Source organism: Colobus angolensis, unplaced genomic scaffold (assembly GCF_000951035.1).
Source record: "Colobus angolensis palliatus isolate OR3802 unplaced genomic scaffold, Cang.pa_1.0 Scaffold43, whole genome shotgun sequence".
In the NCBI taxonomy this organism is placed as follows: domain Eukaryota; kingdom Metazoa; phylum Chordata; class Mammalia; order Primates; family Cercopithecidae; genus Colobus; species Colobus angolensis.
Genome location: NW_012117710.1, coordinates 1,297,334 through 1,319,646, shown reverse-complemented (window position 1 = coordinate 1,319,646; position 22,313 = coordinate 1,297,334). Strand labels below are relative to the sequence as shown.

The 22,313-nt window shown below is 55.5% G+C and overlaps 2 protein-coding genes and 1 pseudogene across 3 annotated transcripts in view; 1 reads left to right on the top strand and 2 right to left on the bottom strand.

The window, feature by feature from the left end:
• Positions 1–22,313, top strand: part of LOC105522419 (chromosome unknown open reading frame, human C7orf50) — a 130,279-nt gene that overhangs the window by 27,982 nt on the left and 79,984 nt on the right. The gene's annotated exons all lie outside the window — the stretch shown is intronic.
• On the bottom strand, positions 11,853–12,769 carry LOC105522415 (annotated as a pseudogene). The gene is made up of 3 exons (XR_001003438.1): positions 12,537–12,769; positions 12,166–12,297; positions 11,853–12,134 (listed from the first exon to the last, which is right to left on the bottom strand). The product of XR_001003438.1 is annotated as an uncharacterized LOC105522415 (transcript).
• GPER1 (G protein-coupled estrogen receptor 1) lies at positions 12,492–17,539 on the bottom strand. Its single transcript, XM_011956934.1, has 2 exons — positions 17,327–17,539; positions 12,492–14,295 (listed from the first exon to the last, which is right to left on the bottom strand). Exon 2 carries the CDS (start codon positions 13,974–13,976, stop codon positions 12,849–12,851), a length of 1,128 nt encoding a protein of 375 aa, XP_011812324.1. The 5' UTR covers positions 13,977–14,295; positions 17,327–17,539; the 3' UTR covers positions 12,492–12,848.

Here is a 22,313-nt window from a genome sequence, read left to right as displayed (position 1 = left end):
TTGGGGTCTGTACAGGTACCAGGTGGCCGTCTCTGTTGGAGTCTGTGTGGAGACCAGGTGGCCGTCTCTGTTGGGGTCTGTGCGGGGACCAGGTGGCTGTCTGTGTTGGGCGGGATGGTGGTGCCATCCGCACGTGAAGAAGAGTCTGCATGGCTGGCAGAGCCCGACAGCTTGAGTGCTTGGCCAGGCAGCATGCGAGACTCGAGGATGGGAGCGGTGAGCAGTGAGGAGAAGTTACTTCCGCAGCATCTGCACAGTGCGTGGCCTTGGAAACGCTTTCCACTTCCCATTCGTCTCCTAAATAAGCAGCATAGAAATCATACAAGGAAAGGTTGAGCAAGGAAAGCAACTCCCTCTGCCCCTTCACCTCTCACTTTCCCCTCCTTGTGCTTCTCTCTGTTCCTGTGATATGGATGCGTCTTTCTGACGTGGCCGAACACTTAGCATGGATTCAATTTATGCATGGTCTTTTAATATCATTCTTAATTTAATTTTAAAAACAAAGCCTTTTCCTCCTCTTTCTAAAAGTAAAACACACCCATTATGAAAAATACAGAAAACATGGAAATGTTTAGAAAGAGAAATGTTAGCCGGACGTGGTGGCGGGCGCCTGTAATCTCAGCTACTCAGGAGGCTGAGGCAGGAGAATCGCCTGAACCTGGGAGGCGGAGGTTGCAGTGAGCTGAGATCACACCACTGCCCTCCAGCCTGGTGACAGAGCAAGACTTCATCTCAAAAAATAAATAAATAAAATAAGAAAGAGAAATATTTGGTACATTTTCATATCCTTGTAATTTTTTTTCTTAAGTATTTTTAAAAGCATGGCTGGCTTCCTGGTTTTGCACGTAGTGTCACCACAGTAATTTGTGGAGTGAGTAACAACCAGGATCTCACAGTTCATTGATTCCTTTGCTGCTTTTGAGACAACCACAGGCTACCCTGTGAAGCAGCGCCTGTCGTTCTCAGGCATCTGCTCTTAGAGGCTGGGGCGTCACCCTCAGGCTCGGAAACCTGTTCCACGGCCGGCAGCAGAACCAGGCCGCACCCTGGGTCTCCTGACTGAAGCTGTTTCCGGGGCTGTTGTCTTCTTGGCATTGGAAGGGGAATGTCACTTTGTCACCATATTGAAATTGCTGGTCACGGTATACGTTTGGTATTTTAAGCTGAACTGAGATTTTGTTCCAGAGGTGCCCAGAGCCTGTGGCTTGTCCATGCTCCTGCCCCGGCCCTTTTACCCAGGGTTGTAATGCATCTTCCTTCATGACAACTATTTTTCTTTTATAAAATTGCGATACATGTTAAGAAAATAGAGAGTGCAAAAGCGTAGGCTTCCTGTCTGTCCCTCTCTTCTGCTGTGATTATCTCCACTTCCTGACTCTTCAAAGGAAGCCTCTGAATTTATTGTTCTCAGTTAAGTGAACTAACCACATTTATTCAAGGAAGCTTATTTCATTATAACGTTCACTCATGTTTATAAAGAATATTAGTCACTGGCTAAGTGGACAGTGTGCTCCAGAAAGTTCTTCAGTTTTGGGTCTAAAGTACCAGAATGGACAGATGAGGGTGCATATTTGTATAGTCTTTTCAAAATTGTTTTTGTAGTGGTATGAGCAGATTTCCCAGGACGGAGCATTCACAGCTGGGAAAACAGTTGTTGCTTTGAAGATGGTTTTCCCAGGCACCCGGCTCACGTCTCCTGCTGTCAGGCGCATAAATAGTGTCTAGTTTAAACTTGCTGCGCTCCTGGCAATTCTGAGTGGCACGGGGTGGCCTTTCCCCGTGAGCTGCACGGGCCCCTCGGGAGCACAGCTGCACTGACCTGGAGAAAGGCTCCGCTTCAATTTGCCTGGCACCGCGTGGTGACGCGCAGGCGTCAGAGTGTGCGAGCACCTTGGAGCCACCAGCCTCTCAGGTGTCTGAGCTTTCATTTGCTGCTCATAGATGATGTTAATGCATTAAAGATGGATCTTGCTGTTTCCCAGGCGGGAGTGCAGTCACTATTCACAGGCATGATCATAGCTCACTGCAGCCTCAAACCCTCCCGGGCCACTGCATGCATGGCGGATGATGCTTTTCAAGGCTGGTCAGTGAAAGCCAGTGTTGAGGCCCTGGCCTCAGTGCTGACAGTTGGGGTTGGCCCTCTCCAGGGCCTTTGTGGCCTGACAGCCCTGCCCACGGTTTAGGACTCAGCAGAGCTGCCACCTCAATCCAGGTACTTTGGTCCCGCCTGGCAGTATGAGATGGTAACCAGATGGGGCCGAAACCTGTGGGTGCCACGGCAGAGCCTGGTGGGTGCCAGCACAGGGCTGGTGCTTAGGTGGCACTGAGCCCCAAAGCACAGAGCCTGGAGTGTGGTGGGAACTTACTCCCTGGGCTGGGGCAGTGCTGCTGTGGGCCATTCAGGCCGGGGTTCCTTCCACCCTTCCTGCTCTCCCTGCCCCACGGGGTGCTCTCCACACTGCCTGGTCCTTGGGAGCCCACCCCAAGCTAGTTCCAGGTCGGGCGCCCTCTGCATGCCTGTGTCTCACTGTGAAGTGGGGACAACCGCAGACCCGTCTCAGGGGCCAGGGAGATGCCATGCGACAGTGCACAGGAGACGGAGCACAGCCCTCTCCTGTACAGGGTGAGGACTGTCACTGTTTGTTTTGTTTAAATTCTGTCATAACTGAAAGTGTGGTCTGAATTTCTGAAGTCGGGCTTTGTAGCAGGAAGTCTGACTTTGTCAGCAGTTTCATTGGCAAATGTCTCCTGATACAGTTGAACTTGGGAAATGGAAATACAAATAAGGGCCAATTCTTAGTGCGGTGACACCTCCCCAGCCACAGATGTGCCCAGAGGACTGCGTGTGTGTGGCGTGTGAGGTCATTCTCACGACTGTTGTATGAATAGCTGATAGCTGGGTTTTCCTTAAAGAAGCTGAATGACTGTGCCTTCCCACGCGAGGGTTTTTCTCCAGTAGCCGCTTCCACTTTGACGCTTTCACCAGAGAATCTCAGCCCAGGGGATGAAGCTTTCGTCCTTGCCCAGCATGGACACTTGTCTTTTACCACAGAGTCAGGCATGGAAGGAAGCTTAGTTTGGGGAGCCATGTAAGCACCTTTCCCTGTGGCCTGCGGCATTCCGCACCGTTTATGTGTGAACTGGTCGCACCCGCGCCTCCCAGACGGGGCTGCCAGGGAGGAGGGCCCAGGAGACCCCGTCCAGACCCCAGCCCGCACGCCACAGAGGTCTGCTGTCAGACATGTGGTGGGCTTCATGTCACAGGTAAGGGGTTGGGGTCTAGACAGAAGCAGGGTGTCTCTTTCTTCCTGCTCCCTGGTGTGCCCACCGCCCTGCTCGATGTTTCTGTTCAAGCTGCTGCGGGGGATGGGGCTTTTTTCCTCCTGACTGTATTTTGCAGCAAGGAGGAGCTGCTGTCCTTTTTCTTACCGAGGCCCCCGATTATGTGTCTGATGTCACTGACACCATGCCTGCTTTCTTGCCCGTGTGCAACTTCCCAATCCCACCACACGTGCTCGCTTCCCAAGGGTGAGGTGGGCATTGTGCCTGCGGGCGGCCCACCCTCAGGGAAGAGTCACGGGAAAGGGGCGCAGGATCGTGGTTCAGTGGGTCACCTGTTCTCCAGGCTGCCCCGCTGGGGCCTCTTTTGAGTGCACCTTCCTTTCTCTCCTAAAGCTTTTTAATAAACATCCACTCCTGCCTTGAAAAAAAAAAAGTTTTAAAAACAGGTGAATGGAAGGTGGGCATTGTTTGAAACACCCCTTTGGTTTTACCAAAGAAGCAAGACCATTCCCTGGAGGTGACAGTGACCTGGTGTTGGACTCCTGCGTGGCCGGAGCTGTGAGCTTCACAGTCGTGGGTGAGCGGAAGAACTTGATTGTGGCTGCAGACGCCGACTTTCCCCTTCTTCTCCCCCTCCTCTTCTTATTGTAAGACACGCAAGTCAACAGCGCCCACAGCTTTAGTGGGACCGCGCTGTGGAGAAGGGAACTTCCACTCCTGCTGGGCCCAGCTCCTCGCTTTTCTCTAGGGCCGTGTGCCGTGCGCGCAGCTCTGAATGACGCGGTTGGCTTTGCTTGTGGGTGGACTTTGGATGGAGTTTGTGTTTTGCCGTTTTGTGTGTGTGGTTTTCTTTTCTGACTGGTTGCACTTGGCACTGGGCTGTTGCCTGTAGCTCTGGATGGTTAATGTGAGTGGTGCACGTGCTCCAAAGCCAGGTCTGTGGCCAGGGGACATGCTGCCCAGTCCCGGTGGGGAGAGGGCTCTGCTGTGATGACGTCTGTGGGCAAGACCCTCTGCATTTCACATGCTGCCAAGGCACTGCCGCTTCTTTCTGGCTCTGCCGGCTTGGCCACTGCCCCTTGAACCAGAGAACAGGGTGAGAGCGAGCCCTGGGAGCCAAGACTCAGGAGCCAACCTCACTTTCTGGAGGCCAAGCAGGGCTTTGTGCTGTGCCCACAACGCACAGCTCCTTTCTTGTGATTGCCTGGGGCAGCTGACGTCTGCCCGGGTACCGAGGCCGGGAGTTCAGGCGGCCATGGCTGTGCTGAGTGGCCCCTCAGCAGGTGTGCCGTGGGCAGGGCCTGGTGCTGGGACTGTCCGGTGGACGCGGGACGGTCCACCCCTCAAGGAACCCAGGCTGCCCCGCGAAGGCTGATCCCGGTGAGAATCAGACAGGAGGCTGAAGGTGGCGAGCTCTAGAGGTTGTCCAGGAACAGCCGCAGGAGGGGCGGGAGCAGGAAGGAAGGGGCTCTGTGTAAGGAGCCGCTCACTGTGTCCTCCTGTTCAGAGGCTCAGTCGGCAGATGCTCGTGTTCTACAGAGCCAGCCCCTGGTCCGACGCCGCACACAAGTGCTGCGAGAGTAGCTGGGCCCCTCCCAGGACTCCCAACAGCTGACTTCTGGCAGTAAGTTTCGGATGGAGTCCACCCCAGTACCCGGGCTCAGCAGCACCCCAGCTTCCGGGGCCTTTTGTTCTGTGCTCCTCTGGCTTTTTAACCCTTGTTCCAGGCTCCGTCCTCCCCTCACCGGACAATGGCAGACCTCAGACAGACCGACTGTGGCAGCTGACGTTTCCCAGCAACACATCCTGGGCGTGTGCGGGAGCGGAGTCTGCCGGAGTGTGTGCGCGTACACGCCTGCCCTCGTGGTGCACGTGTCACCTCAGGGGCCACCATGACACATGACACTGCCGGGCCCATGTGCCCTGAAACGGGCTGTGTCCTTCCGAGTGGACCGTGAGCCTCCCTGACGGGCCATGCCTGGGGTCAAGAGCCTTTGCAGACCCCGCCTAGCCAGGAGCAGGGACTGCCTGGCCCATCCCCCGCGCACTAGGCTCTGTGCCTGCATCTGTGGGCCTCCCCCATCTCTGCCCCTCAGCCGTTCCCGGGGTACTTGCTGATGGATCGTAGGCACAGCTGTCCTTTCGGGGTGTTGTCTGCCTGTGGGCGAGATGGGTAAAGTGCTCAGAAAGGGGTTTTTACCATAAGAACCCACTGTGGAGTCCGGGAGCCCGGGAGGCAGAGGGGACAGTGAGGGGCTCCCGCCGGGGATGTTTCACAGACAGCCCCTCCCCCAGCTCCCCCTTTGTTTCTGGTAGAGCTGGGTCAGCCGACTCCCCACCTGCCAGAGAGCCAGGAAGGCAGGGGCTGTTCACGTCTGGAGCGAAGGTCTCCAGCCACGGCTTCTGGAGGGTGCATGGCCCAGGCTCCCCAGCTGACGCCTCTTAGCGGCGTGGAGGCTTTTCCTCCCCAGGCTCAGACAGAAGCTCCTGCTGCGGAGATAGGCCAGGTGCCTTGGAGCTCAGACCTGTCCCTGGTCTGTGCAGCCTGCGTGTGGCACCCACAGCTGTGGCTTTGCTTGCCTCTGGTGTCCACTCTGTCCCAGAGAATTGGTCACCAGCAAGAAGAGCAGCAGCGGCCCGAACAGTGGCACCCAGCCTCTGTCGGCTCCAGTGGGCTGGCAGTGCCTAAGGAGGCCTGAGAAGAGGCCCCGTGCCAGCACACGACACATGGCACTCCACTGGGGGCTCATACGGGGCCGGGGGCTGTGGTGGCCAGCTGGACAGGGGAACACACCTTGAAAAAGGCATGTGGCATGTACAGCATTTCCACTCAGCACCCTCCACCTGGCAACCTTCATTTAACCCAGAACATAGGTTCTCCCTCCCATTTGGCCTGCGGTGCATAGAACTGGGATGAGGGCTCAGATGTTCCTCTTAGATGAGAAGTGGATTATCCAGTTGTCCATTCCCAGGTTCCATAGCTCGGATCGGAACTCCGAACCCACCCTCAGGTGCGTCTGCCGCACAGCGTCACTCGGGGTGTGCCGTGGCCGAGTTGCCACTGTCAGGTGGGTGTGCCGCACCGTGGCCTGAGTGATGTACCCTTGTCTTCTGGAGTTCTGAGCAAATCGCCCAGTGAAAAGTGTCTGCAAATAGCACACAGCAAATGAGACAATCGCTTGTGTCCTCACGTGGCCATATCTGTGTGCAGGTCAGACGGCAACACCCGGGCAGCCTGACCTGGCCCTGGCAACCGAGCTCTGCGGGAGGCAGAGCTGGCATCTCCACCTTATGAGGCAGTCCAGAGTGACTCAGTCAATTCAGCTTTAATTTTGACTAACGTTCTTTTCCTCCATTTTTAATTTAAAAGCACATCCAAAGACACCCCAGATAATGAGTTTCCCACTGTGGAGAAGAAAATAAAGCTTGAGTTACCAGGCAGTGAGTGAGAAGAGAAAACTTTAATTAGAAGCTTTTCAATAAATGTTGGAGGATGGCGTCTAGGATTCCAGATGGCAGAAACCCTTCTGCTCCTAGGAAATGTTTTGTGGCTGCTAACGAAGTGTGTGTGGAGGGCTGGGCTGGCATCCCCGTGGCCCACCAGCACGGGGCGGCTGTTAGCCAGCACTGCCCGACGGTGGCCTGTGCTTCAGAGGGACAGAATTGGTCTGCGCAGGACAGCGAGGCTCCAAGAAGGGAAGGCCGGCTGCAGGAACACAACCCGGCGTGTGAGTGGTTACTGTGGTCTCAACGGCAGCTTTACTGAGATGTAATTTACGTAGCAGAAATCCACCGTTTTGAAGTGTACACTAGTCGCTGACTTGTGCAGCCATCGCCACAATCTAATTCTAGAACGTTTTCTTCACCCCCAAGGAAACCCCATGCGCGTCAGCAGTGGCTCCCCAGCCCCCACTTGTCCCAGTCCCGGCAGCCACTTCCCAGCCTTCTGTCCTGTGGACCTGTCTGCCCTGCACGTTTCACGTTGGCAGATGCACGCGGTGGACATTGTGCTCGTGTCTGCTTTATCTCACTGAGCGTGGCGTTTCCACTCATGTCTGCTCCTTGTGTGTGCTTTATCTCACAGAGCGTGGTGTCTCTACTTGTGTCTGCTTTATCTCACCAAGCGTGACTTCTCCACTTGTGTCTACTTTATCTCCCTGAGCGTGGCGTTTCCAGGTCCACTGTGCTATAGCCTGGTCTGCACTTTGTTCCTTTTCATGGCAGAGTAATATTCTGCTGTTGGATCGACTGATTTTGTTTCTCCATCTATCGGCTTATGGATATCTGGGCTGTTTCCACCTGTTGATTCTTGTGGACGGTGCTGCTGTGGACATTCACGAACAAATGCTTGCTTGGATGCATGTTTCCAGTTCTTTGAGGCTGATCCAGGGGCGTGGAGTGGGTAATGTTTGTCGTGTGCGTTTGCTGTGCACCCACCCCAACTGTTGTGTGTGTCCTGCCCCGACGGAGACTCTTGGGGGTGACTCGTGCAGTCCTATCTCCTTCCCTCCATACACTCCAGTGTGGGCTTCCTAAGAAGCATGGTTGCCAGTCTCGGGAAATTGGTCATTGAGGCAGCACTTTTATCTCCCAGGGTATTCCACTCTTGTCGACTGACCCTGTAAAATCCTTCACGACACATTTTTCCTTCTGGTAGGGCGCCCTGTCTAGCACATCTCCTTCCCTCTTTCTGAGTTTGGGACGGTTGCTCTGCCTTTGTCTTTTATCACATGGGCATTTTTGATGCATGCTGGTTCCCCATCCTCACTTCCTGTTTATCTTACATTCCCTCCCGGTTAGACTCAGGCTGTGCGTTCCTAGATTACAGCACGAGACGCACTCTTCTCAGGGTGTTGCGTCTGGACCGGCCTCCTTGTTGGCGCTGCCCATGTGATCACCCAGCGAGGGGCTGTCCCGTCTCCGCTACGTGGTGACTTTTCCCTGAGCACTAATGAGCCGTCCATGGGGGACAGGTAGGCCGTGCAGTCCCCTGCACCTCACCGTCCCCCGAGATTTGCCCTCCATTTGTGGCTCTTACCTGCCCCCGTCTCCCTCTCTAAGCCGCAGAGTGATGCTTTTCCAACCACTTTACCAGCCAGCGCTTTATTAGAAGTGAGACTCTTTCCATTCATGGATTCGTTCATTTTATTTAAATTATATTAGGTTTGTTTATCGTTGGAGTGGACTTGCGGACTCCTGTTTTTCACGGCCTATCACAGTTGTCTCTTCTTACTCATCATACTGCTCACACTGTCCCAGCCTTTGGTGAGGACATCCCGTGTCCTTTGGGTGTCACCCGACGTGCTCTTGCATCCTTTCTTGCCTCCGTCAGAATCACCTGTCTCAGGCTTATCTTGTCTCTCGCTGCCCTGGCCCCAGTCAGCCGTTTCTCCTGGAGCCCTGGGCCCTTGTGGAGGGCGGCAGTGTTTGGGGCCAGGCCTGGTGCAGGAGGGCTGCAGAGATGGAGCTTGGAACATGTGAGTGTGTGTCTGTGTGTGTTCAGACACATGTGCACACCGTAGACACGTACTCACAAGCACGCTCAGGATGTGCACACACAGACGTGTGCGTGGTTCTGCATAGTCTGTGTGCTTCTTCTTACTTTAAATGTCTGGGTTAAGCCTTGTCCTCAGCCCTGACCCGTTCCCATGGACTCCTCTCGCCTGCTCTGTCTCCCGCCTCTGCCGGGAGAGCCCCAGCTTTAGGAGCCTCCTCACATTGCCTCATTGCCTAGTTTGCGGGGCATCCGGGATGGCTTAGGAATGGCTTCCCACCCCACCACAGAAACACCCTCCGAAGAAGGTTTCTTTGTCGTTCTCTCCCCCACTCTGCCCCCACAAGACTTCAGGTAATGGACGCAGGAGCATTAGTGAGCCCACCGCTGCCGCTTCTCACTCAGTGGGAGGTGCAGGGCTGGGAAGGGCGGGTAGGCCGTGTCACTCTTGTGAGGTCAAGAGTCAATTGTTAGGCACAGAGAACGATGAGGTCATGTTCAATGCTAACGCAGGGGTTTTTCCTATGCTTGCAGCTACGTACTTTGGAGCTCTTTATGGGGTTTAAAAAGCACTTATGTATAAGAGAGTTGGGTTACCAGGAAACAACAGAGCAGTTAAGACGCCTTGATTTTATCTCACCATGCGCCTGCCAAAAATAATTACATTTGCCCTGGCTCCCAGGCAAGCGCTGGAGAAGGGCGTGTGTGGCTGGGCCGGAGGCACCCACTGAGTCCCTGCCCGGCCTGTGGGTCTCTGTCCTACAGCTCTCAGCTCTGGGATATCAGAGTCAGGGACTGCAGGGCCCAGGGTCCAAGGCTGGCTCTGCCGTGTGGGGACCTCAGTGTTGGACCTGCCCTTACCGCAGCCCCGTGGCTTGGCTGCTGGGTGCCTGTCTCGCCTGTGACTGTCCCCAGAGAAGTGCCGCCACCAGCTTCACAGGTTGAGAGTCTGCTTCTGACGGCTAGATGACAGCGTGTCAGCTCTGTCCGCCCAGAACCTTGGGCAAGTCCCCAGAAGAGACCTGGTGGAGAGGAGTGGCATAGCAGGGCGGCCTGACGCTTCCGCGCACTCACAGCAGTGTCTGGTGAGGGCAGGAAGGAGCAGGCCCCTGCTGTGTCTGCGGCAGGGAGGGAAGGATGCCACAGAACCAGCACTGTCCCCTGTGGTGGGTTGACGTGGAGGAAAGAGTGGAGTCCCGTCCCTAATATATGCCTGGGGCTCTGTTCAGATGCAGTTCCCTCCCAGATTGCCTTAGCGGAGCCCTCCCAGCTGCCGTCCCTGCACTTCCCGCACAGTGGGCTTTAGAGGAGAATGGGCTGGTGACCTTGGGTGACCTCTCAGTGCTCATGGCCCCCAGCTCTGTATGATTTCTGCATGGCATGCTTTTGCCAGTTAGACGCCAGGGGTTGCCGAGTGCTACAGAGGGGGCAGGACCGTGGGCTTCGAGCCAGGAGAGCGTGGCTGAATTCCCGGCTGTGTTACCCACCATTTAAGGCTTTGAGCAGTGACTGACCCTTCTAGCGCCTCCTTGGCGTGGCAGGGACAGTGCCCACCCTGTGGGGCTGCTGTGAGGGGCAGGGACCAGACCACGTTCCGTGTGGGTCTCCCCACTTCAGCTCGTCCGAGCTGGACGTCAGAAATGCCGGGTCTCTAGTCTGCGTATTTTAAAGCGTCTGCCCTTGGCCCTGTCGAAGCTGTGTGAACAGGACTGTGTGTGGGGAATGCATGACGTGGGGAGCGTCCACCCCACCTGCTTTCTGGGACTCGGATGGTTTTTCCCATCAGCAACACTGAGGTCAAAAGGGGCTTCATTGAAGCATGTGTCTTGTAAAGACAGCACCCGGGTGTGAGGGGTTTTAGGGGCTGCTGCGTGACTGTCCTGGGCATTGTTGTAAAGACAGCACCCAGGTGGGGGTTTTGGGGGCTGCTGCCTGGCTGTCCTGAGCATTGAGTCAGGGCATCCCTGGGGAGGAGGGCAAGTCCCGTCCCTGGGGCCTGGAAGGAGCTCCAGAGCACGGCTGTCAGTGTGACAGCTGTGTCCTTTTAGCTGGGGCGACTTGCAGGCTCTGGAGGGGTGGGGGGGCGGTGCGCCAGGCCTGAGTTGTGGCAGAAGCCACGCACGGTGTTCTGCAGGACTGTGCCACGCGTGAGCCTGGCTTCTGGCTTGGCCACCCCACAGCAATCTCCACTTCCATGAGACCTGTTGGTGCGTGGGAGCCGCCTTGTTCCCAGGCTTCCCGGCGGGGCATTTGTGGGGAAAGCAACCCTGATGGAAGTGGGCACAGAGGCTGCTCCTGTAGGCCACGGTCTGGGCCAAGCGCTGTCCTCCTGAGGCGCCTGGCACCATGGTGCTGGGGTCATGGAGAATACAGGCCCCACCTGCCTGAGAGACCCAGGCTTCCCACACCCACGGACGTAACGGCCTCATGTCCCACAGACGGGAGGGGAGCGAGTTTCCTGGGCTCACTGTGGCTGCGTTCAGTCTTTGTTGTGCCGCATTGTTTACCACCTGCTCTTTTGCAGATGTTTTCTTTAATTGGCCTTTTCCTTTCATATGTTTGCAAATCAAACTTTATGTTACCACAAATAAAAAACAGTATCACAGCTTTAAACGCAACGGAATCGCAAACACAGGAAAAGTGGAAGGGGTAGTGCAGGCGGCTCGTTCCCTTCACCCACACATCCCGGCTCCCTGCATGGGTTTCTGTGAAGAGGGGGCCGCAGGCGCTGGTTCAGGTGCACCTTGGTAACATCAGGGACAGCTCCTGCCAGGTGGGCGAGGTGGGAAGGCGGGGAGCAACTCCAGGATCCGGCCCGGCGGTGGGAGGAGCAGGAACCTTCCCGCCTGGGTGCCGCAGAGTGCTTGGGCCTCGCACGCAGCCGAGAGCCTGCTAGAAAGGCAGCTTAGGTTGCACAGGCTACTGGACAAGGCTGAGCCCTGGCTGGCCTTGCGAGACTTTTCGGGGTGGCAGGGGAGGGCTGTGTTTTCTGTGAGCGGGGAGGGATTCTCCCGAGAGCCCCGTGCCCACCCCACGTCTCACCCCACTTGGCAGACCCCCAAGACAGAGCCTCTGGAAGGATCCGCACATGACTGTTTTATTGACAAAGGCTGAACATCACCAGCCTCGTCAGCTTTTCTTACATTTTATGGGAAGGTTTTTATATTATCACCGCAGTTGTCCCCAGCTGTTATTTCTGTAGAAGCAAATTTGTCAGCCACACGTGCTGGAGTATTTCATTGTCCTGGCACCCAACTAGCCCACATGGCAGCTTGCACGGTCCCAGTCCACATGAATGCAATTGCCATGACGATGTCAACAAGCAGTGACTGAACCGCCTCAGAGCAGGCGGCAGACGCTCGGCAGAGGGCCTTACTGCTGCCACGGGCCGGGCACTCCACAGAGGGGCCTTCCTGCTGCTCTGGGCCGAGGACCTCGCAGGCCTGGCGAGGCCGCACAGCGCCATTGCTGCCATGCTGGAAGATGGAGGATGCTCAGGCATGCACCAGAGCACTGTTTTCCTTTTCCTCTTTAACTCGGCGGTGCGCCAGCTAGCTCACACCTCGTGTGTTCCAGACCGTGGGTGCAGAGGACACACCGCAGCATCCAGCTCAGACCCACTAGCGCCTTGTGTCTCCAGCGTTAGTTCCCCCACGGTGGCAGACTTGCTTTAGGGTTACGTGTAACTGAGTTGCTTCGCCCACAGTGGCCTCTCCGTGTGACGTTCATGGTCGAGGGTGTCGGAAACGTTTCCTGTGGCGGCAGGCAGGGTGTATGGGGAGGACCTGGGCGACAGGCCGGTCAGCACTGACGTTTGGACCCTGCGGGGCGAGCGTTTTGGGATTGTAGCTATTCTGTGTGAGGAGTGAGGAGTGCAGGGTCAAGAAGGACCCGTCATGAGGTTTCCTTAGCAGCCCCAGGGTGACCAGGCAAGTGTGACTCTCACGAGGCCCTGAGGAGCCGGAGCCACATCTGACAGCGGTTTAGAGACATGACATGGCCGTGCCTTGTGTCCACCCAGGTGCGTGCAGCTCCCGAGTCACGCCGGCTGGGCCTCTGCAGCCGAGGCTGTCTATACGGCACTGCTGAACCTCACGTCCGACTGCTCGGTGCTGTCTGGAATGACGGCCTTCAGGGCGGCGTGGCAGAAGCGGTTCAGGGCCGGCAGGTTTGTTTTCTGCTCAATGTACAGCCTCAGCTTTTCCCTGAAGGTCTCCCCAAGAAAGCTGTAGATGAGGGGGTTTAGGCAGCTGTTGGAGAATGCCGCGAGGTTGACAATATGGCCAGTGAGGGGGTGGGCGTGGCGGAAAGACTGCTTGCAGGGAGCGGCCCCGGGCTGCGTCCGCTGCAGGAGGTGCACGCTGATGAAGACGTTCTCCGGCAGCCAGCAGACGAAGAAGACCAGCACCACCGCGAGGATCATGCGGAGTGCCTTCTGCCGCCGGGGCCGCAGCCCGCGGTGCCGGTGTGCCCTGACCAGCACCCGGACGATGAGGGAGTAGCACAGGCCGATGATGGCAAAGGGCACGATGAAGCCCAGCGTGACCTCGAGCCACTGCACCTCCCGGACGTCTGCGAAGCAGAAGCAGGCCTCGTCGGTGTGCTGCAGGTGCACGGCGGTGAAGGGCACCAGCGTGGCTGACACAGATGCCATCCAGATGAGGCCGCAGCTCAGCCGGGCGTGGTGCTTGGTGCGGAACAGGCTGCAGCGCATGGCCCTGGCCAGGGCGATGTAGCGGTCGAAGCTCATCCAGGTGAGGAAGAAGACGCTGCTGTACATGTTGACCTGCAGGAACAGCGACATGAAGGTGCACAGCACGGCGATGTCGTAGTACTGCTCGTGCAGGTTGAACACCTCGATGAGGGAGTCGGCCACCAGGATGAGGTCCGCCACCGCCAGGTTGATGAAGTACAGGTCGGGGATGGTCATCTTTTCCCGGAAGCTGATATTCACCACCAGGATCAGGATGTTGCCCACAAAGCCGATGGGGAAGAGGAAGATGGTGTAGAGGCACGAGAGGAACAGGCCGATCACGTACTGCTGGTGCTCCGAGAGCTCACCCGTCCCGTTTGCCAGGGCAGCGCCCAGGAGCGAGTGGGACAGGTTGAGCTCGGGGGAGGTGGTGTTGGGGGCTGCAGGCTGCATGGTGCCCGGGTACATCTCCAGGCCCACGCCCCGGGCTTGGGAAGTCACATCCATGTCTCTGCACCATGCGGCTTTCAAGATTTGCCAAAAGGCTCCCAGAGCTCTGTTTTAAACAGCGAATCCATCTTTAGAAAGAAGCGTGATTCTCCTTGAAGTGAGCCCGGCATTTGTCAGCCAGGAAGCTCCCGAGGAGCACCTGTGGTGGTTTGGGTTGGGTTTGTGAACGGCAGCGAGTGGGAAGAACAGATGCTCCGCACACTGGCATGGCACGTCTGTGGAGGCCAGGGCCCTCCGCCTGCTCGTCCGGCGGGCGTCCCTGCAGGTGTCAGCCGCCGTGCACTGTCCTGCGTGGAGACGCTCACTCTCTGGGTACCTAGAGAAGCAACAGGAGAGGATGAAGCCTCATCGAGTGGCCCCAGCTTTGGGATAAGGCCCGCCGCCCCTGACTGGGTGTCTGTAGAGTCTGGGTGTGTCAGGAGCACTGGGGAGGCCAGAACCTCAGCTTTATGAGCTCAGGAGGTGGCTGTGGTTGAGCTGAGGTGGAAGAGTCACCTGTGGGAAGTGCACGGCCTTCTTTCCTGCAGGTCCCACGGCCGCTCAGCTGCAGCTGGAGGTTGGACGTGGAGAACCCCCACAGGCAGGGTGTTCTCTCCCTTTATAGCCACAGAGCAGGCCCAGGAAGCAACGGGGTGTGGGCTTGGCCACCCCAGGAAAATGGCGTTTGCGAGGAGAGGGGAAAAATACATTTCAGCAGCTGATGGAGAAGTAAAACAGGAAGGGAAAGCCCAGTGTCTCTGGAAGACAGTGGATCCGGAAAACTGGACATTGGAGCAGAATCATCTCTTACAATAAAATAGATCACAGAAGTTCAGCGGTTTCCTCATGCTAGTTGTATGTTTAGGTAACAAAAATGAAACTTATTTTTGTAATAGAGAGTGAAAGGGGTCATTGTTTTGGGAAATAATATTTTAAGTTTTTATTCCATGTTTTAGCAAATTATTGTAAAACCTAATATATTTTTGCAATGCTGTTTATAACCTAGGAAGAAACTCCAAGGAGAGAGTCCCTCCTGAGCTTGGCTTCTGCAGGGAGGGAGGAGTGGGCCGCCTGTCCATGGCAGTGCCTTCACCCTGCTGCGAGTGGGGAGGGTCCTGTCCCCTGTCCCGTGTCACCCCGGCCCTGCCGCCAGTGGGGAGGGTCCCGTCACCTGCCCCGTGTCACTGTGCTCCTGAAAGTTCTCTCTGTAGCAGGCCACGGTCTTAACCTGCAGACACTGGTGGTCTCTGGGGACCTGGGGGCTGTCACAGCTAGGGGGGTGCTGGTGGGGCCAGGGCTGCCGCCCAGCTCCCTACAGTTCCTAGGACAGGTGCCCAAGCCCAGCAGAGAATTACCCAGCCCAGATGGTGCTGGTGCCCTGGAGTAAACTAACACTTCAAAATGGGTTTGAGTTGTTTTTCCTTTGGGAGTTTTCATTTCACCCTTTGAAATCATTAGGAGTTATTGTTTTGAGTGCGTTGTGTTTTTTTTTTTTTTTGTCACCCAGGCTGGAGTGCAGTGGCACAATCTCAGCTCACTGCAACCATTGCCTCCGGGGTTAGAGTGATTCACCTTCCTCAGCCTCCCGAGTATGTGGGATTACAGGTGTGCACCACCACACCTGGCTAATGTTTTATATTTTTAGTAGAGATGGGGTTTCACCATGTTGGCCAGGCCTGTCTCAAACTTCTGACCTCTAGTGATCCACCCACCTTGGCCTCCCACGGTGCTGGGATTACAGGTGTGAGCCACCATGCCCGGCCAGGGCTTGTTGTTTTGAAGTGCTACAAAACCAGACTAGCGATTTATTGACCTATCGCTTGAAAATACTTCTTTAAAAAAAAAAAAGGCTGGCCTACAATCCCAGCACTTTGGGAAGATGAGGTGGGAGGATTGCTCAAGTCCAGGAGTTTGAGACCAGCCTGGGCGACATGGCGAAACCCTGTCTCTACTAAAAAAGTACAAAAAAAGTAGCTGGGCATAGTGGTGTGCGCCTGTAGTCCCAGCTACTCGGGAGGCTGAGGTGGGAGGATCGCCTGAGCCCAGCAGGTAGAGGCTGCAGTGAGCCGAGATCACACCACTGCACTCTAGCCTCAGCCGAGATCACACCACTGCACTCTAGCCTCAGCCGAGATCACTCCACTGCACTCTAGCCTGAGCAACTGGAGTGAGACCCCATCTCAAAAAAAGGCGGGTAGGGGAAGACAAGATAAATCACTGCCTCAGTGTCACTTTTTCTAAAAGTACTCAATCACCTTCACTTAGCTGGGGCTGATGAATTTGATTTTAGTATTTTGCACTCTTGATTCCTCTTTAGTAGATAATGCCATCGAGTAGCATAAATGCCTCTGCTCTCAGGCTCTGTAGGGAAGGTTTAAAGACTTTGCGTTCAGCCTCTATATTTAATTTCTTAAAATTTAATTTATTAAAAACGGCACAGAGGACTTCTTTTGCTCTTTAAATGTAGAAATTCTGGAAGATATTAGACCGCAGCATGGCAGGAAGTTTAAAGGTGAACAGAACCCTTAACTTATGTTTGTTTTCTTTCCTTATTTTGTTAAATGAATTCTGAGGGAAAAATAGTTTAAAACCGAGCCATTCATTTCTTTCCTGTGTACATCGAGTCGTTTAATCCTTGGCAGACACCAAGAAGATACGGGACCTGGTGTCTGATGTGACCTGGTGTCTGATGGGACCTGGTGTCTGACGGGACCTGGTGTCTGATGGGACCTGGTGTCTGACGTGTCCTGGTGTCTGACATGTCCTAGTGTCGATGTGGTCCTGGTGTCTGATGGGACCTGGTGTCTGACGTGTCCTGGGCAAGAGGAACCAAGTGTGCCGTTCACCACTGGCCCCGTGTCCTCCCTGGAGGTGTCCATGGAGTTACAAACAGTGTGATACCTCATTTCAGATTTCCTCTGCTTGTCATAGAGAAATAAAGCCACACTTTAGTCAGCTGTTAAGTCTGCATCTGTCAAAAGGCGTGTGGCCCTCCCAGGACTTCAGGGTTGGTGAGAGTGACCGGGGCGCCGCAGGGCAGGGCAAGTGGGCACCCTCATTTTCTTGAAGTGAGACACGTTCTTGCTGGGACAGAACGTGACGGAATACTGGGTCCTACTTTCAGCACGTGTTAGAAAGGCCATCCAGGCAAAGCCCCTGCTGCGGTCATGCTGAGACCACCGGAGCTCCGTGGGAGAGGGGTCTGTGCCTTGAGTTTGGGAAGCTGGGTGCTGCTCTCACCAGGGGGTGAGGTGTCTGTGCATGTCTGCGTCCAGCTGTTCCCATAACAGGACAGCGGCCTGGGTGGCACCACCCCCACGCGCCCCTAGTGAGTGATATGGCACCGCCATGCCGAGGCTGAGTCCTACCTGGGTTGCAGCCCTTTCCGTGCTCCTGGAAGCCTCCTCGGTCAGGCCCATCAGGCTGGAGGTGCACTTGGAACCCAGCTGCAGGAGGTGTGCCTCTGCTGGACCTGCTGGATGCCTGAGCAGGGCTGGAGAGAGGAAGAGACCCGCCCTGGGAGCCCGCGAGGGAAGGTTCCCGGCTGGCCGGCGGGTGCGTCCTCCGTCTGAGCCTGCCGGCGGGTGCGTCCTCTGTCTGAGCCAGTGAGTCTGCCCCTTGGCACAGGGCTTTATAGGCCCCCTCCGCCTGCTCCTCTCTGGCTGGGCTCTGGGCGGCCTCCTCCGAAAGCTAGCGTTAACCATTTTTTTGCTGGCCTTTTTTCTCCCACACTTTGGCAATCAGCTCAGTTCCACTAGACTTATTTTTATGGAAGTTTAACTGCTTTTTTCTTCACCCACAGATACAAACCTTTCTTTAAGTTTGAATGCATCATTCTAGCTATTGTGTATCCTTTAGGTAATAACCTGTCATCCTGGGTTGAAGCAAGCAATATTCTTGTTTTTGCAACTGACCTGCATTAAACACTAAATTTCGTAATTGACTTAGTAGCATGTGCATGATACATAAAGAATTTAACTTAGGAATTTCACAGACATTTGCAGAGAGAAATGTAATCCCAAGACATAGCAGGCATTTCTGACAAGTAACTTAGGAATCTGAGTACTGGTTGAGCATCTGGAAATCTGAAGTCCAGAGTGCCCCACAGTCCGGCACTGTTTGGAGCCTCGCGACTCAAGTGGAAAATTCCACAGCTGACCTCGTGTGGGGCGGGCTGCAGCCCCGGGCACAGTTCACAGTTTGTTTTATACATGAAATTATTAAAAGTTTTATAAAGTTACTTTCAGGCAGTGTGTGTAAGGTGTGTATGAAACACAAATGAATTTTGTATTTAGCGTTCTCATTCTGTAGCTGCAGGTATTCCAAGGTCTGCAAAAATCTGAACTCCGAACTCCTCCGGTCCCAAGCATTCAGATGAGGGACCCTCAGCCTGTAGTTTTCTCTGAGTGTTGGCCGTGCCTCGGGTCCCGCCTCCCGCGCTCGCTGCAGAGGCGTCAGAACTTACCTGCCGGCCAGGTATTGGTGGCCTCTTCCCCAGCGGGCCGCCTCCGTTGCCTATGGTTGTGGATTTCACAGCCTCCACCGCCTCGTGCAGGCGGAGAATAAACCTCCCTCCGCGGACTCCCGGGGCCTCCGAACTGCCTCGTGCGGGGCGGCCGCCTCCGAGTGCGCCACCTGCTGGCCATTCGAATTTCAGCCGCCGCTTGGGGAACCCTGGGCTGCCCCGTGAGAGCAGAGCGAGGCCCCCCAACACCGGCATGGGCTGCCCAGGCTGAGGGGGTCCTCAGGCACTGCCAGCCCCGGCTGTCCAGGCCGAGGGGTGAGTCTTTCTCCGAACGGAACTTCAGCGAATCTCACTCCTACTTCTGGGTGTCGTTTTCCCTCTGTAATGTTTCCAAGCGGTGAGATTGGATCCTTTGTCCGCTGAGTATGAGTAATAGGGCTGCTGCAGCCTGAGGCGCGGTTCAGAGGCCTGCGTGGGACCCCTCCCCACCCCCACCAGGAGAGCTGGAGCAGGTGCAGGAGTGGGGTGCTGGGCCTCCAGGTGCACTCGGCCCCTTGGGGCCTGCCGGGGAGTTTGCTGCTTGGTGATGTTTGGTTAGGAGCCTGTTGCAGAGGTGCCTCAAGACATCGGTGCAGTAGCAATTTAAAGTCTTACAGATGTTGCCGGGCGCGGTGGCTCAAGCCTGTAATCCCAGCACTTTGGGAGGCCGAGACGGGCGGATCACGAGGTCAGGAGATCGAGACCATCCTGGCTAACACAGTGAAACCCCGTCTCTACTAAAAAATACAAAAAACTAGCCGGGCGAGGTGGCGGGCGCCTGTAGTCCCAGCTACTCGGGAGGCTGAGGCAGGAGAATGGCGTAAACCCGGGAGGCGAAGCTTGCAGTGAGCTGAGATCTGGCCACTGCACTCCAGCCTGGGTGACAGAGCGAGACTCCGTCTCAAAAAAAAAAAAAAAAAAAGCCTTACAGATGTGTATTTTAGAAAACATACACACATTTTCTAAACAGAATGCTGTGTTGAATTTCTAATGGAAAAATACTAATATGTGGAGTTTTCTTCCAGCAGTAGAAAGTTGACAACTCTAATATGTACATTTTTGTATTTGGATGATAAAGAACTGATTTGCTCTTAGACTTTTTTTTGACCAGTTGTGAAGCTGAGATGATTTCAGCATTAAAAATGCCCGAGACACCATTTTGAAAGATGTGAGTCATGAGAAAGTACAGAAAAAAATAAATAAAATAAAAATCCAAACCTTGAAATAGCCGAGACATGTCACTTAAAAATAGCTGTGCCCTGCTAGTGCAAACCCATGGCTTCTGGTCTCTCTGCCTGATCCCAGCGGCAGCTCAGCTCCCAAGCTCTCCACTGACGTGCCCTGGGTGGGGAGCCTGCCCTGGACGGGTGAGTGGCTGATACACCTAGATTTCCTGCTTGCAACATAGAATTAGCCAGATCGGGGCATCTGGGTCTTGGAGCCCAGCCTTCTCCTGTAAGCACTGGGCGGGTAAGTAACTTGTCAGCTACCGTACAACTGCGGGTGTGAGAGACAGGGCCCAGACTGCAGGAACTTCAGTCCCCAAGACCTACTTAATACTTGCATGGGTGACAGGATGGGAGGAATCTCGTGGACTGTTTGTAAGGTGTAAAGACCTTTCGCCAATTTTTAAACCTGACTTTTTTTTTTGAGACAGGGTTTTGCTCCGTTGCCCAGGCCAGCACGCAGTGGCCTGATCTCAGCTCACTGCAGCCTCCACCTCCCAGGCTCAAGCCATTGTCCCACGTCGGCCCCTGAGAGGCTGGGACTACAGATGTGAGCCGCTAATTTTTTTTTTTTTTTTGTAGAGAGAAGGTCTCACTGTATTGCCAAGGCTGGTCTTGAACTCCTGGGCTCAAGTGATCCTCCCGCCTCAGCTTCCCACAGTGTAGAATGTGACATTGAACGCATGCATCCTGGGTGCTGGGTGCTGTGCCTGGTGCTCTGCGTGCTTAATCTCAGGTCATCCTCCTTCAGAGCCTCTGAGGCACTTCTCCCTGTCTCATGGATGCAGAAACTGACTACAGGGAGGTAGTGTCACCTCGGCCTCACAGCCAGCCAGGAGCGGATCTGGGAGTGGCTGGCTGACTCTCAGCACATGATCTCGGCCCGTACACCAGAGGCGTCCTGGGTCAATAGTCATTTTGTCAGGCAGATTCCCTTGTTGAATTTGATGTCGTGAATTTTTAAGAAGTGAACATATTTTCCTGTTTATCCCCAGAATAGAATAAAAGGAAAGAACTTCAAGGGGAATTTCATCTGATCATTGCTTATTGAGTTAAACACGCACACAACCAAATATCAGAAAATACATAGAGAAAAACACGCACAAAGTAAGACAGTGCATCTCTGGCTTCAGGAGCCCTCCTGAGTGAATGCCCATGTGGGAAACCTTGGCCCTCACGTTTCACCCTTCAGTCCTCACGTACAAAGCCCAGTCCTTGTGCTGAGAGGCTGCAGACACAGGGCCTGCGTTGCCTTCCCAGCACCCCTCACTGTGCGACCCTTTCCTGCTCCTTGTCCCATCCCCAGTCCTCTCCTGTGCCCTCCATGGTAGGCAGCAGCACGGGTCCCCCTGACTCTGCAGGAGCAGAGCGCTCAGGTAGTTGCATGTTGCCGTCCAAACAACCCTGGTCTTCAGCGTTGCCAGCTCCAGCCCGGGTTCCACTTCCTCACCCCACGTGCAACGGCTGTGTGCTACCGGGCAACATCTCCAACCTTCCTGAGCCTCAGCGCCCATCTGTGCAGTGGGGGCGCGTGGGTCTAACGGTTCCATGAGATACCACACACCCCTTGTCTCTGCTGGGCGGAGTGAGGCTTCCCTTCCCACTGCTGCTCCTTTTCAAGGGGAGCGGTCCGCCGGGGTCAAGGGTGGGGCGGCACTGCCTGAGACGAGCCCAGTCCTGGCTCATTCGCGTCTCCCCCATAGGCACAAGGGAGGGAGCAGTTGGTTGGAGGTGCTCAGAGTATCACACGCCGGATCCACCTTACAGGGGAGACATCAAGGTGTGTGTGGAAGGAATTTTAGAGCTAATACAGGCTGGAAGACAGCCCGAGGTTCAGAGAAGTACACCGTGTCTCACATGCCAGGCGGATACGTTCTCCGATGATCCAGAGTCAGGGGAGGCCGAGAGCCCCTTCCCACGCCCCCGGGAGGGCATCGCTGGCTTCCTCTGGCTCCGCAGGACATGCAGGAGCACCCTTGGGCATCCGATCCTCACAGGCCTGGAGCGTTAAGTGGCCACACACCAGTAGCCCCTTTACAGAAAGAGCCCAGGTCCCAGGGAGGCTGTGTGGTGTACGCGGGTCTCCCTGTTCCGGTGGCAGGCGGGGTTGGAACTCTGCTCCGATTTCTGCGTTCTGTGCCATATCCTGACCTTCGGGACATCCTGTGACCTCCCCTCAGACAGACCTGCCATGTCTTCCATCTGTTCCATTCCGGCCTGGGGAGGTTAGCTGCTGTCAGGCCCACGGTGACTTCGTCTCTCTTGTTCCTTCAGAAGCATGCAGGCCATGGCTGCATGCCAGGTCAGAGCCTTTCATTCAGGGTGTGTGCCTGCCCAGCCCGGAAACAGTGCGGTGAGGGGCAGGGCATCCTGGTTTTCTGCTGTGCTGCCTGGTGCTGGTGGACGTGAGCACGTTGGTGCCGCCGTCCTGTCCCTGCTTGGTGTCCGCAGTGGGAGGGCCCAGTTATGGCGGGTGTGTGCTGTCCACAGCATGCTGAGCATGGAAGGGCAGGTGCTCCCGTCGTCCGCAGCTGCGTCCTGGGCAGTGCCGGCCTCAACACGCTCATCTTTTTTTTTTTTTTTTTGAGATGGATTCTCACTCTGTCACCCAGGCTGGAGTGCAGT

Bases quoted from the DNA above. Each gene is read 5' to 3' on its own strand.
- GPER1 (XM_011956934.1), bottom strand. From the start codon at position 13,976: ATGGATGTGACTTCCCAAGCCCGGGGCGTGGGCCTGGAGATGTACCCG.